A 15,237-nucleotide genomic window follows, 5' to 3' on the forward strand; every position below is an offset into this window, starting at 1 on the left:
CTCGGAGTGGGCCCTGATCATTGGCTGCCCTAGGTGATCTGGTGGGCACCTGTCTTATTCTGTAGGCTACTCTTGAAAACAACCAGTTTAAAAATTGAAGGATTTCCCTGATAGTCCAGTGGTTAAAAATCCACTTTCCAATGCAGGGAACACAGGGTTGATCTCTGCTTGGGGAACTAAGATCCTACATACAGAGCAACTAGAGAGCCTGCATGCTACCACTAGAGAAAGCCCGTGTGCCACAACAAAGACCCAGTGCAGCCAAAATTGTAAAAATTAATTTTAAAAAACTGATAGGTCACCCTGGGATCCTGGCAAGGTGGCCGGACATGCCCTTGGCCTGTGTGCAGACCCATTCTGCTCAAGTTCAGTAATGAGTCTGGAAGCTCATCTAGAAATCTTTTATTTACATTTTATCTTAGAAAAAAATATACAGATCTGGTGCTCTGTAGACTTTTCAGTTCCAGGGTCTTTAGGGGAGGATAGGAGACGGCACAGGGCAGCCCCCCAAGGCCATCCATCATCCACTGAGGGCTTCTCATCTGACCCTGGAGCTGGACTCCCTGAGATCAGACCCAGAGCCTTGGGCGACAGGAGCCATGCCAAGCCTGGGGTGCCATTGGCATGAGGGGCAGGAGCTGGGAGGCACTTGGACAGTCTGGGCATCAGAAACTGGAGTGGTCCCCTGGGAAGAGTGGAGTGAACATGGGCCAGAGACTCTGTCCCCAAGGGGAGGACGCTGGTGCCTCAGGCTTCAGAAACAAGGGCCCTGCCATGGGTCCCTGGGACAGAGGCACGTGGGCGTCTCACATAGGGACCAGGTGAATGTAAGGACCAGAGACTGTTTAGCTGTGCTCTTTGAACCAGTTTAGCACCACCTCCTTGTTCTCCTTCACCCAGTTGATGTTGGCTTTAGTCTTCTCCAGGGCTTGCTCCAGAGCTCGTGTTCCTGAGCCGAAGCCGACGTCCATGTTGTTCTCCTTGAACTCCTCCAGCTGCCAGGAAAAGGATGCTTTTGAGCCTCAGGCTGAGTCTCTAACATCCCCGAGAGGGCTACCAGGTCTTCTACCCCTCCCGGCCATGTTAGAGCCCCCGGGCGTAGGGAGTCCTTCCCTCTCACTGGCAGAGGCCAAAAATGACAGCCCCAAGGGCCAACCAGGCTCCTATGTGTATGTGGACTTCATTGTGAGGTTCTTCATTGAGCTGATCCTCTCTTTTTAATTGAAATACAATCTTAATCCAATCAAGGGAGGAGAGAAGGACAAATTAAACAGGCACCAAAAGGGAGCAAGCAGCCAAATTCAAAATGTGGCCATTTCTATAGCACACATGACCTGACTGCTTGAGCAAATAAGTGTTGTTGTTTTTTTTTTAAAGATTAAAATATGTATTAGTACTGGAGGTTGTAGCAATGGCAATTAGGCAAGAAAAATGAAATTAAAAGCATCCAGAAAGGAAGAAGTAAACTATCTCTATTTACAGATGACCCAATTTTATACGCAGAAAACCCCAAGGAATTGAAAGGGAAAAAACTATTTTTTTTAAACTATTAAAACTTGAGTTCAACAAGTTTGCAGGATACAAGATCAATATACAAAAATTAATTGTATTTCTATACACTAGCTGTGAAAAATCTGAAAATGAAATTAAGAAAACAGTTCCATTAACCATAGCATCAAAAAGAATAAAATACTTAGGAATAAATTTGACAAAAGAAGTGCAAGACTGGTATGTGGAAAACTACAAAATATTGTTGAGAAAAATTAAGACCTAAATAAAAGGGGAAAAAAGACTTAAATAAATCTGTGTTAATGAATTGGTAGATTTAATATTACTAACATGGAAATGCTCCCCAAATTGATCCACAGATTCAGTGCAATCCCTATCTAAATTTCAACTATCCTTTTTTTGCAGAAACTGGCAAGCTGATTCGTAAAGAAATTCATAAAGAAATGCAAAGACTCAGAATAGTGAAATGACTTTGAAAAAGAACAAAGTTGGAGGGCTTACAACCCAAATTTCAAAACTCACTACAAATCTATGATAATTAAGACAACACTGTGTTAACCTAAATATAAACAGATTAGTGAAATAAAATTGAGAGTCCAGAAATAGACCCTAACGTTTATAGTCAATTGATTTTCTGGTGTCAAGATCATTCAATAGGTGAAAGAACAGTCATTTTATCAACAGAGGAATGGTTAAAGAAGACATGGTCCATGTATATAATGGAATATTACTCAGCCATAAAAAAGAACAAAATAATGCCATTTGCAGCAATATGGATGGACCTAGGGATTATCATAATAAGTGAAGTAAATCAGACAAACAAAGACAAATATATATTATCACTTATACGTGGAATCTAATTTTTAAAATGATATAAAGGAACTTATTTACAAAACAGAAAAAGACTTACAGATATGGAAAACAAATTTATGATTACCAAAGGGGAAACATGGGGGGTGGAGAGAGATAAATCAGGAACTTAGAATTTACCACTATATATAAGCTAGATAACCAGTACTATATAACACAGAGAACACCACTCAATATTCTGTGATAACCTGTATGAGAAAAGAATCTGAAAAAGAATGAATATATGTAAATGTATAACTGATTCACTCTGCTGTACACCTGAAACTAAGACAACATTGTAAATCAACTGTACTCCAATGACAATTTTTTTTAATGACTAATATTACAAAAAAGAATAGTCCTTTAAATAAATGGGACTGGGACAACTAGATAGCCACATGCAAAAGAGTGAAGTTGGACCTCTGCCTTACACCATACACAAAAATCAAGTCAAACTGATCACTCCTAAATGTAAGAGCTAAGATGAGAAGAATCTTAGTAAGAAGCATAGATGGAACTTCAGGTTGGTAATTGTTTCTTATATATGACGCATAAAGCACAAGCGACAGAAGAAAAGTAGTAAGTTAGACTTCATCAAAATAAAAAAACTCCTGTGTGTCAAAGACATTGTAAAGAGAGCGAAAGGACAATTTCACAAAATCGGAGAAAATACTTGCAAATCATGTGTCTAATAAGGGCCTGGTATCTAGAATATATAAAGAGCTTTTATAACTCACAATAAAAAGGCAAATACACTAATGAAAAACTGAATGAAGTATTTGAATATATTTCTCCAAAGAAGATATACAAATGGCCAAAAAGCACATGAAAAGATGCTCAACATCATGAGTCATCAGAGAAATGAAACTCATAACCATGAGATACACTTTACGGGATGTAAAACTTTTTTTAAAACAAAAAAGGAAAATAACAATTTTCCCCAAAACATAAAGAAATTGGAACCTTCATACATTGCTGATGGGAATGTAAACTGATGCAGTTGCTTTAGAAAACATTTTGGTGTTTTCTCAAAAAACATAGTTATCAAATGACCTAGCAATTCCACTCCTAGGAATACATTCAAGAGAAGTGAAAACAGAGATTGACTCAAAAATGTGTAAAAGGGACTTCCCTGACAGTCCAATGGTTAAGACTCTGCGCTCTTAATTAAAGCAGGGGCCATGGGTTCAATCCCTGGTTGGAGAACTAAGATCCTGCCAGCTGCCAAGGCATGGCCAAAAAAAAAAAAGAGAGAATTTGAAAATGGCCTGGGTATAGGATGATAGTAAGGAATTGTTCATTTTCTTGGGTTTGCTAATGATGGATTATGTTTTAAAATTTTTCTTTATTTTAGATATGACTAAAGTGTTTATAAGTGAAATTATATAATATCAGTGATTTGCTTGAAAACTGTCTTCCCCTAAAAAAAAAGTGTCGGCAAAAGCTGATAATTATTCAATCTGAATAATGGGTACCTGGAGGTTCATTATATTACTCTCTTTACCTTTTGCTAATAAAAAATTCCAAGATGAATAACTGCGATTGAACTGTGACATTTAAGAAGTCTGGATACCCAGCTTCCTCTGTACATGAAGAAGGCCTGACCACATGGAGCCCCACTGCCTTATGAACACCCCCTGTCTTTCGGTGGGAGCTGAGTGGCGGCTGCCCCCTGAGACTGGGGGTGGGCCTCTGGGGCATGAGCCCCAGGGTCCCAGGCTTCTTACCTGCTGGAGCTCAAACTCAGTGGAGAATCTTCGGGTCACACCCTGGATGAGGTTGGAGAAGGAAAAGGAACCACCACCATAACTGCAGGACGGGAGGAGAGAGAGGAGCCATGAGCAGGGCGGGGAAGCAATGTCCAGTGACTGGCAGGCGACACGCTGTGACCATCCCCGTCTCATAGATGCAAGGCAGTGACACGCCCAAGGAGACACCACCAGGGACCTAAACCCAGGCTTGGCCGCATGTCCTTGTTCCCATCTCTTCAGAGAACACTCCCTCCAGGTAGACTTTCTTCCCCCAAGTGGGAAAAGGCACAGCCGTACCCCACTGCCTTGTCTTTCAATTCCTGCCCCTACAGACCTCAAGCTGGATTCATCTGGTTTTCTGTTTTGTCTGTTTTTCGTGGCATTTTTTTTGGGGGGGGTGCACTGCGAGGCATGTGGAACCTTAGTTCCCTGACCAGGGATTGAACCTGAGCTCCCTTCATTGGAAGCACAGAGTCTGAACCCTGGACCACCGGGGAAGCCCCTGGGTTCTCTTTGGACCACTCCAATGCAGTGTCTGCTCTCTACTCCTGAGCCTGCGGGGTCTGGTGCACACAGGGGACCCACTCCTACCCCTAGGGGACCCAGCCTTGGTGGGCGCTTCCCCTAACACACTCTTGGCAGACTCACTCCTCAAAGAGTTTCTTCCAGTTGCTCCGGATGAAGTCCCAGGCCAGAGACTGCCCGATGACATTGCTGGCAATGCTGGTAATGGTGGAGGTGGCGTCCTGCTTCCGGATGCGGTCGGGGTTCAGGGTGTAACTCAGGTACCTGTGAGGTCAGCATGATGTGCGGTGAGTGAAAGGAGCCTATCCACCCCCCACCCCCACACACACTCATCCTGCATCCTCCCCTGCATCCTCTCAATATCCCTTCAGCATGCTGTGCAGTGAGTAAAAGGACCCTGCTTGCCCCCACCCCCCACACACTCATCCTTCGTCCTTTCCTGCATTCCTCTCCTGCATCTTCTCAACATCCCTTCAGAATGCTGCGGGCTGAAGCCTCCTTGGTCCTACCTCCCTCTTATAGATGGGACCCTGAGTCCCCTAAGCAGGGTCACTGGCTATGCCAGGTGTCATACTTGGCATAGACCAGGTGTCTGATAAATATCTAGTGATGAATGAAGGAAGGAAGGGGTGATTCCTATATCAGGTAGAGTGGCCACTCCTGTCTTTGACATTGAGGGTGGCTCTTCTTTACTGAAGTCCAGGAGATGGCAATGAGGCACACAGTGGGAGCCAGGAGCCCTCATCCAAGGGTTTGGGGGTGCCCAGCTGGATGTCCAGGACTCAAGTGCATCTGCAGCAGGACTCTTGTTGTTGTTTAGTCGCTAAGTCGTGTCTGACTCTTTTTCGATCCCATGGACTGTAGCCCACCAGGCTCCTCTGTCCATGGGATTTCCCAGGCAAGAATACTGGAGTGGTTTGCCATTTCCTCCTCCAGGGGATCTTCCTGATCCAGGGATTGAATCCAGGTGTCCTGCATCACAGGTGGATTCTTTACCACTGAGCCACCAGGGAAGCCAGTGCCAAGACCCTTGAGAGAGAGGTAAAGGCCAGGAGAAATGCAGCAGTTAAAAGCACAGGATGTGGACCCAGATCCAGACTCAAAATCTTGGTTGTTGCTTTTTATTTTTACTTAGTAAAGCTTCTGGACTTTGGGTGAGTTGTTTTGCTTCTCTGAGCCTCTGTGTCCTCATCTGTAAAATGGGAAACACACTGGCCTACTGCACGGGCTAGGAAGGATCCCACGAAGGATAGTGTGGATGGCTGGCTGGTTCTTTATCCCCCACATTGGGACCCTGGTCTCCAGTGGGAGGGGAACTCATCCAGCCCCATCCAGCTCTGGTCCTCACCTGTTCAGGAGCCAGACGTGGTTGGTGCAGGCCAGCGCTGAGCGGAGTTTGTCAGCTTCATTAACCAGCTCTGCTTGTTGTAACTGATCCCAAGCAAAGTCCCACTCTGCCTGGCCACCCTGGGCGATGGCGTTGCAGTAGATGGTGGACCGCAGGTTGGGGTCGATCCTGGCATGGAGTTGGGGGTGTCAGAGGTGGAGAAGCAGCAAGAGGGTGGGGGACGAGGGTCCGATGAGGACAGGGCTGTGAGCTTGAGGGACAGATAAAGATCAGGGAACAAGCAGGGGACACACTCACGGGTTAACGTTAGGGTTGTTCATCCACTGGTTGAAAAGTGTTTTGGCCAGCTCCTCACACTTAGACAACCCATTGGAGCAGGCAGTGCTGATGGCGTTAATCTCGCTGTATCTGCACCAGGGGTGATGACACTCTGTCAGCATGCCTGACCCTGGCTCCAGCAAAGACTCTCCCTGTGCTCATACTTATGCTCAGTCACTTCAGTCGTGTCTGACTCTTTGTGTCTGACTCTTAGCGACCCTGTGGACTGTAGCCCATCTGCTGGCATATAACTCCAGGTAGGGCAGCAGGTGTGGGGCTCTAAGGCCACAGCCCACCTACCCTTTGGGTGCTTTGCTTCTTGCCTTGTGCAGCCCAGGGAGGGCTGGCACAGACCCCAGCCCCACCTTTAACACCTAGAATCTGCATGACCATGCCAGTGAAGGGACCAGGGAGGTTCAGTTTGGTCCTTCACACAAAGAGGCCAGACGGGTTCACAGGCCACATGGAGCCTTGGGGCAGGGCCCCCCACTCCTGGGTGGGGTCAGGGAGGGGGCGGTTTCCTCCCTGACTGGTGGCCCTGGTCTAGCCAGGAATTGGGAAGTTCGGAGGAGGATGCTGTGGGAACTTGCTCTGGACTTCCCAGGTCAGGGTGTCTGGGCCAAGACCCAAGACAGGTCATACTCACTGGTCCATCAGGTTTTCCGGGATCTCAGTCCAGTTTTTGGTGAGATTTTCAAAATATAGGAAGATGGGTTCAACCTGGTTCCTGAGGTAATTCTAGGGAAAGAGAACATGAACAGCTTCAAAGAGGAGACTCATGGGGCTTCCCTGATCCAGTGATTAAGAATTTGCCTCACAATGCAGGGGGCTCGGGTTGGATCCCTGGCCAGGGAATTAAGATCCCATATGCCTTGGGGCAATTAAGCCCAGTGCCACAAGGGAAGATCCCCCATGATGCAACAAAGATCCCGTGTGCTGCAGCCAAGACCCAACACAGCCAAATAAATGAGTAAGTAAGTAAATATATACTAAAAACTAAGACCTGGCACAACCAAGTAAGTAAGTAAGTAAATAAATATTAAAAAAAAAAATCAAAGAGGAGACTCAAGACTGACCCACCTGGAGCCCCACGGAGCCTCTGACATGAGTGAGCAAGCATAGCAAGGGTTAATGGTTACAGAAGCAAGAGGCCAGAGGCTAAGGGAGTAACCCAAGGCCAGATAGCACTCCAAGGGGCGGCACTAACCCAGGTCTCAGATGACTGATCTGAGGTTCTTTCTCCTCAAAGCCTCCACCAGTTCTGACGGTCCATGTCCAAGTGTCACTATTTCCTAATATTGTTTTAGGGCCTACCATCCCCCACCGCCCGATTGTAAGTATTCTGCCTTTACTGTGGGGAACTTAGAAAACTCCGTAAAGCATAAGCAGAAAATACTAACCACCCCAAAGTGTTAAGAAAATGTTAGTTGCTCAGTCTTGTCCTATTCTTTGAGACCCCATAGACTGTAGCCCGCCAGGCTCCTCTGTCCATGGAATTCTCCAAGCAAGAATACTGGAGAATCCTTTGGTGTATGCCTAAGGCCGACTCATATTGATGTATGGCAAAAAACATCACAATATTGTAAAGAAATTATCCTCCAATTAAAATAAATAAATAAATAAATGGAAAAAAAAGAATACAGGAGTGGATTGCCATTCCCTTTCCCGGGGGATCTTCCTGACCCAGGGATGGAACCTGCGTCTCTCGCATTATAGGAGCATTCTTTATCACTGAGCCACCAGGGAAGCCCAATGACTACATAATATTCCATCAAATGGATATTCTAGCTTACTTAACCAATCCCCAACTGTTGGACATTTAAGTGTTTTTGGTTTTCTTGTCTTTTATAAACCACACTGCAGTGAACATCCCTCTGCATTCAGTTATGGATACAGAGCAAGCAGTTCGCCTCTGCCTCTGATCCCACCCCCAACCCCCCATCCCCTCCCTCTACCTTCCCCTCAAGCTTCCAAACTGTTAACATCTGCTAGGCAAGCAGAGGCCCGCTCTTTTCACAGAGGATTCTTTTGGGCTGAAGAGGATTGCCGGAGGCCACGCAACAGGTTGAAGTCTTTGCCCCCAATCCCATCCCCTTCCTGTACTGTGGCTTTTTCTGTTGCCTTCTGATAGTGCTAACTTCCAGATTTAGCAAACTTTGCTAGAAGTCTTTCCGTTTCTTGCCATGCCCAACTTGCTCACCTTCTCAGTCCCTGCTCCCTTCACCCTTCCATCCCTCCTGCTCTCTCACCACCACCAAGGACCAGGTGCGGCGCTTCACCACTCCAGGCAATATTTCTACTCACTGCCTCGTGGCGTCATTTCAGGCACTGGGGAACTGGATGCTGGCATGCCCCTCGAGACGTACCTGCATGGGGCCATAGACCTCTGTGCGGTCGAACATGAGCTTGAAGTAGTTCAGGCTGCTCACGGCGGCTTGCCAGGGCATGTACTCCATCTCATTTTTCAGGAAGAGGGTGTTGTTCAGCGCCAGGGTGACAGGGACCATGTGGGCACTGGGGACAGATAGAGGGGCTCAAGTAAGCACCCCCACCCAACCCGGGCTCTCTGTGGGAGTCCCAGCCCCCTCCTAGAGCCTGAGGTCCCAGAGGCCCAAATGGACCAGCTGTAGCCTTCACCTCGGGTGGAGTGGAACTGGGGGGAGAGGGAGGAGACGCGCACCCACTGCCAGTCACATTCCCTTGCTCATTATCCCCATCTTACAGATGAGGAAACTGAGGCTCAGAGAGGTGACATGCCTTGCCGAAGACCACACAGACCTTAAGAGACAGATCTGAGATTCAAAAAGACAAGAGGCCTTTGCTCTCTGCTCTGCCCACCTCTTTTCTCATTTGCTTGGCCCTCTGAGATTTCCTCCCTCCACCTTCTCAGGCCATCTGTTCATAAATGTCCATGTCTATGGGTGACATCACAGAACTTAGCATCTGCCGGTGCTTACACACACAGCAGCTGCTCAATAAATCTCTGTTTATCTATGCCTGCCTCTCTCCTGTCATGTCCTTCCCAGGTTTTTTAGCCTGACTCCCCTAGCTCAGTCAGTAAAGGGTAAAGAATCTGCCTGCAGTGCAGGAGACATTGGTTCGATCCCTGGGTTGGGAAGATCCCCTGGAGAAGTAAACAGCAATCCACTCCAGTATTCTTGCCTGGAGAATCCCATGGACAGAGGAGTCTGGCGGGCTATAGCCCATGGGGTTACAAGAGTCGGACACGACTGAGTGACTAAAGAGAGAGACAGGGGCACGCATGCGTGCTTAGTCGCTTCAGTTGTGTTCAACTCTGTGCGAGCCAATGGACTGTAGCCTGCCAGGCTCCTCTGTCCATGGGATTCCCTAGGCAATGCCCTCCTCCCGGGGATATTCCTGAGCCAGGTATCGAACCCAAGTCTCTTAAGTTTCCTGCATGGCAGGTGGGTTCTTTACTACTAGCACCACCTCAGAAGCCTGACCCATAGGTAGCCCTCTGAAAAATCTGGGTGTGGTGGAGCACACTGGAGTTCCAGAGTTGGACAGATCTGTATCTGGCTGTCATGAGTTACTGTGTGACCTCAGGTAAGATGCTTAAACTCTGAGACTCTGATTCTTCTCTGGAAACTCTGGGCTGAATGGTGATACTGTCTGGGGCCAAGGGAGGGGCGTCCCGAAGCACAGGAAGCCCGCACCCCATTCCTGGCACACGATGAGGACCACATGAGGGAGCAGGGCTCTCACTATGGAGTCACACTTGCCAAGTCACCGGGCTTCTGTGGCTGAGCTGAGGGGCCCGAGGGAGAAGGGCGGGCACTCACCTGGCCAGGTTGAAGCTGTCGTAGATGACCTGTGCCCGGTTGATGACAGGGATGTTCTAGAAGGGGCAACAGAGCATGTGACCTTGGGCGGGCCATGGGGCAGGCCCTGCAGTCTGGGCTGCCATCCTGGGACTGGGCCTTGGGCAGGGGACAGCATGGGCCGGCAGGCACCCACCTCCGGCCTTAACATCAGCTGATTCTGAATCTTCTTCCAGTTGTTCTCGTCGTAGTTCACCTGGTAATAGCCCGTCACGTTGATGTTCAGCAGGACCCAGTCGTCTGCTGCGGCTTTGAAGAGTCCACTCTGGTCTGTGGGGAGAGACCAGAGCTGGGAGAGGCTGCTCAGAAGGCCCTGGGCTGACCTGACCTGGGTCCTCCCGTCCCCAGGCCTTGGCAGAACCGCCTCCTGAGCAGCCTGGCAGCAGCTGGCCCTCAGGCCGCTGGGCCCACACCAAGGTGAGGGGCGGAGAAGAAGGGTGGGACTGCCCGGACAAACTCAGGCGGGTGACCTTGGACAGACCAATTGCCATCTGTGAACCTCAGTGGCCAGGCCAGTGACACCCACTGGGACAACTCCATCAGCAACACCCCCTCCAGCTCAGACTCAGCTTCCCAGGCCGCTGCTCAGTCTCCAGACCCTCCTCCTCCCATCTTTCCATCACACCCAGGAAGCGCCTCCCATACAGTTAGCCTCCCAGCGCTGCTTATCTCTTCCTGGGGGCTCCACGCCCCCTCCTCTCAGGTCTACCTCCAGCCTTCCTCCCGGCAGGCAGCCGGAGGGGCTCCTTCCATACCTGCAGATCAGACTCAATCACTTTGGCTCCTCCTGGCCCGAGGACATTGTCTCCTGCAGCTGGCAGGGACTGCTCCTCTGTCTCAGCCAAGCTCAGTCCCCATGTTCTCTCCTACCTCAAGCCTCGCACTTGCTATTGACTCTGCCTGGACGGCGTCTCTCTGCTGCCATCAGCCCGGTGAACACCTGCTAGTCCTCTGACTCAATTCACCTCCTCCAGGAAGCCTTTCTTCACCTCTCCATGAAGTGAAAGCCTCCTTATTCTCTGACCTCTGCCCACCTGCCCCAGAGGCCATAAACGCCTCTGATAGAGCACTCAGCACAGCTCCAGAAAGTGCGAATGGCTTGTCTCCCTTCCCTCATCTGCAGCCTTGGCTTAGGCAGGGGATGGCCTGCCCTGACCTTGGTTCCCTCGGTGCCTGGCTGAGCAGGACCGCACATTCTGCGCGCCAGGCACTGTTGTGAACATTTCATGGGAATCCTCTCCCTTAATTGTCATACAACTCAATGGGGGTAGATGTTGTCCCCATTTTACAGATGGGGAAATGGAGAACAATGACAGATGGTAACTTGACTGGGGTCACACAGCTGGGCAGCAACCGAGTAGAAATTAGAACCAAAGAAGCTGGCTCCATTTGTTGAATGAAAGGATGACAGACACCCCCAAGGATGAGGGCTGCCAAAACCCCAGAACAGGGCCAGGAGCTGGCAGGATGGCCTGGGGGTTACTGTCCCCTAGGGGAGGGCCGGATTACTTCTCTCTTCGCCCCGAAGCCAGTAGTGTTCTTGCGGCTGGCCATTTCTGATGGATGAGATGGGAACAATCCACAGATAGCTGCAACAAGAAATCCCAGAGGCCAGGGCTGAGAAATGGCAGCTCTTGGCCACTGCCAGTGAAAAACAGTCCTGCCCAGGCTCCCAGTTTCTGCCTGACTCTGGCACTAAACGCCTCCCTCCTCCTGGCCCAGGAGCTGGACTGACACCCACCACTCTGGCAGGGGCCACAGTGGGCCAGGCCCTGCTATGGTCAGAGGACCTCATGGCAACCACCCCTAAGAACCTCCCTGGGACGCCTGTCTCTGGGACCCCATCTGCTCACTTGAACTGTGAGGGGCGGGTGACGGTGGAGTTGGGATCAAGGAGGAAGTGCTTCTGGGAGATGGTCCCTGTGTTAGTATCCACGGTGATGACAGGGAAGCCCATCTGTAGGGTCCAGCGGTCCATGATGGCACTCACGGTGTCTGGCAGCGTGATGGACGACTGATTGTTCACAGCCTTGGGCAGAGGGCGATGGTGCAGCCATGAGTGGATGGCCACCCTCCCCCCCCACCATTCTCCCCTGCACCCCTGCCCTCTTCTTAGGGTGCCACTTTGCTGGGAGGTAGTGGAGGAGCACTGGGCCGTGAGGTTGTGGCTGGGCTCCCAGACTGCCTCGCCCTCCTCTCAGCTGCCCAGCGCTGGACGAGCCAAGAGCTTTCCAGCCTCTGGTTCATTCTGTGTTAAGGAAATCTGCATGCTCCCCCCAAACCCCACATTCTGTGATCAAGCCTGAGGTGGGTGTGTGTCAGGGCGGGGCACCCAGGATGCCCCATGGCTCAGCCTGAACAAATCTGGGAAGACAGGCAAGAGGAGGAGACAGAGATAAAGGAAAACCAGTGTCCCCAAGTCACAGGCAGAGAGAAGCAGAGGGCTGTGGGCGATGTGAAGGAAACACATGCGGATGGGGGTCTGGGGATGGGCTTAGGATGGTTGTTATTGTCTTAAATCTTTTCTCACATGTGCCTATTGCTTTCATAATAACAAAAAAAAACAACCACATTTGTTAATAACGGAGAAAATAAAAAACTAAGAAGAGCATAGATAGAGGGCAGAAGATGCTATCAGAAGGTGCAAGCTGAGAGAGAGAGGATCTCTGAGGGGATGCAGAGAGAGGGGGTTTGGGGGAGAGGCAGGGGGAGATGCAGCTTGAAGGGGTGTCGGTGTGGAGGAGGAAAGGAATGGGAAGCTGAGGTCGGGCAAGGCAGACAGTGGAAGCAGAGGAGAGGGACTGAGGCTGGGGGCGGTGGGGGTGGGGACCAGGCTCACAACAGAGGGATGTTGGGCTGGAGATCAGCCAGGAGGACCCAGGAGCCCACCTGTGATGCTGTGACAAGGCCTGGTGTCTTCCCTCCCAGGTCAGGCTGGTCATGGCGTGTGGGCACATGGAGGGGTCAGCCAGGCTGACCAGGGCCACAGAGAAGGGGTGGGAGATGATGGAGGGTGATGGAGAGGGTGCAGACGCCAGCCTCAGGAGAGGCGGGGAGGGCCAGGCGGGAGGGTGGGAGTGGTCAGAGGGTCTGCCCCAGACAGGGCCCCTCGGGGTCTAAGTGGACAGGAATGTGAGGTGGGGCTGGACGGGAGGGTCAGAGAGCGTGCTGAGGGTGCTAGTGTGTGCAAAGTGGTGCCTGAGAGGGGCTGGGTGGGGCACAGGGCAGCCAGGAGTGCTGAGCTGGTGAATGACTGGCTCCGAAATTCCAGGGAGATGATGGCTTGGTCTTGGGAAACGTGAGAGCCCGTTTCCTCAACACTCAGAGGAGGGTGCTCCCCGGCTCCCCTCATAGACTTCACTATAGTGCAAGGTGCCAGTGGGGGGCCACCTGCCAGGCTCATGACCCAAGCTCTGGCTACACCTCCTTCAAGGAGTCATCGCTGCACCCACTTTAGAGAGGAGCAGCCAGTAAGCAGGCCAGGCTCCAGATGTCCTGCCTGGGGTGTGGGGTAAGCAGGGGAGCTGGGCACCTTCGCTCCCACGGGGGTGCTGCCGGCCCTGGGGCTTTCAGCATCTCAGGACCCCCACAGAACATCTTCAGGAGGGCTGGTTGGTACTGACCATCTGCAGGTGCTCCCACAGGTTCAGGTAGGTGGTGTTCTGATAGGCAAAGGTCTGCAAGTAGGACTGCGGAAAGACAGAGCTCGGTGAGGGCTGAGCTGTGGCCCCAGGCTCGGCCACAGCCTCCGTGAGGCCAGGGCTCAGAGGAGACACCCCCCACCCGTGACTGGCCAAGGATCCTCACCGCCAGGCCCTTCTTGAACAGGTCCTCAGTCAGGAAATTCGAGAGCATCCGGATGACCGAGGCTCCCTGTGGAGGGGAGGGAGCTCAGGAGGCTGTGTTGACCCAGCTGAGGGACCCTGTGTTCCCATCGGGCTGGGTGGGTACTCCCCGAGCCCTGGGGGGCTGAACTCCCACTGCCCTCCCCACCCACCCCCCGACTGTCTAAGGACCAGCATGGGACTGGGCAGCACCTTGCTGTAGGAGATGGTATCGAACATCTCGCTGATCTGGGCAGGGGTGTTGACCTCGTTGGCAGGGGTGGTCAGTGGGTGAGAGGTAACCAGCGCGTCCACGGCCATCACACGGTACACGTCATTCGGCACCATGAGGTCTTTCGGCAACCCCCCAACAGCCAATCAGGGGACTGGCCTCGGAGGGGGTGACCCAGGTCATCCCCCATCCCAGACCCCAGTGGTCCCCAGGCAGGGGGCTCACCAGATTCCAGGTGGGCTCTGCATAGTCAGCTCCCAGGTACTCCACATAGGAGGCAAAGCCCTCGTTCAGCCACAGGTCATTCCACCAGGCCAGGGTCACCAGGTTCCCAAACCACTGTAGGGGAGAGGGGTCAGCCCAGCAAATCACTCGGACCTCGCGGTCACTAACGATGTTCAGGGCTACCCTTCGCCGAGTGCTCCCCACATGCCAGCTTGAGCTGGAGGCTTTACCGACTTCATCCTGACTCCTCCCCAAACCCCCTGGCCAGGTGGAATCCCCCCTCCCTTCTCAGCTTCTGAGGACAGAGCCATGACTTGTGCCATCTCCTCCCGGAGCCCCCCACGTTCTTGGTCTGCACTCCCCATGATGGGGGGATACCTGGTGGGCCAGCTCATGAGCAATCACAGTGACTACTCGCTCTTTGTTGCTGCTGGAGGAAGACTGAGGGTCATAGAGCAGCGCATTCTCCCGGTAGGTCACCAGCCCCCAGTTCTCCATGGCACCGGCGTTGAAGTCGGGCAGGGCAATCTGGTCTGGGGAGGCCAGGCAGTTGGCAGAATGGCCTCCGGGAATGAGGAGGGAGACCCATTCACTTTCCCCCAACACGAGGCCCCTCACTCACCAGATTTGGGGAGTGGGTAGGCTGTATTGTAATGATTGGCAAAGAAGTTCAGGATGGGACCTGTCACATTCAGGGCGTAAAGGCCATGGTTGTCTGCAGTTGCTTTTGGCCGAGCCCAGATCCGGATCTGCAAAGAGGATAGGAGAGGTCAGGGGTTCTTCCTGGGTCCCGTGCAGGTGGGCCAGTCCCAGA

General features: G+C 51.4%; 1 protein-coding gene across 1 annotated transcript in view; it reads right to left on the reverse strand.

Moving 5' to 3' along the window:
- Positions 1 to 386: 386 nt before the first annotated feature.
- The window catches only part of ANPEP (alanyl (membrane) aminopeptidase), a 29,658-nt gene continuing 14,807 nt past the window's right edge, over positions 387 to 15,237 (reverse strand). Inside the window, exons 5-21 of the mRNA XM_010841037.1 lie at positions 15,046 to 15,172; positions 14,802 to 14,956; positions 14,424 to 14,537; positions 14,180 to 14,323; positions 13,950 to 14,015; positions 13,766 to 13,831; positions 11,996 to 12,171; positions 11,652 to 11,731; positions 10,279 to 10,412; positions 10,104 to 10,159; positions 8,667 to 8,814; positions 6,947 to 7,038; positions 6,280 to 6,390; positions 5,983 to 6,150; positions 4,758 to 4,898; positions 4,086 to 4,167; positions 387 to 995 (exon numbers count right to left, since the gene is read on the reverse strand). Of these exons, the coding sequence (XP_010839339.1) occupies positions 846 to 995; positions 4,086 to 4,167; positions 4,758 to 4,898; positions 5,983 to 6,150; positions 6,280 to 6,390; positions 6,947 to 7,038; positions 8,667 to 8,814; positions 10,104 to 10,159; positions 10,279 to 10,412; positions 11,652 to 11,731; positions 11,996 to 12,171; positions 13,766 to 13,831; positions 13,950 to 14,015; positions 14,180 to 14,323; positions 14,424 to 14,537; positions 14,802 to 14,956; positions 15,046 to 15,172 (2,010 nt within the window). The 3' untranslated portion in view covers positions 387 to 845. The remainder of the gene's footprint in view (positions 996 to 4,085; positions 4,168 to 4,757; positions 4,899 to 5,982; positions 6,151 to 6,279; positions 6,391 to 6,946; positions 7,039 to 8,666; positions 8,815 to 10,103; positions 10,160 to 10,278; positions 10,413 to 11,651; positions 11,732 to 11,995; positions 12,172 to 13,765; positions 13,832 to 13,949; positions 14,016 to 14,179; positions 14,324 to 14,423; positions 14,538 to 14,801; positions 14,957 to 15,045; positions 15,173 to 15,237) is intronic.

This window comes from Bison bison, unplaced genomic scaffold (genome assembly GCF_000754665.1).
Source record: "Bison bison bison isolate TAMUID 2011002044 unplaced genomic scaffold, Bison_UMD1.0 scf7180017864155, whole genome shotgun sequence".
In the NCBI taxonomy this organism is placed as follows: Eukaryota; Metazoa; Chordata; class Mammalia; order Artiodactyla; family Bovidae; genus Bison; species Bison bison.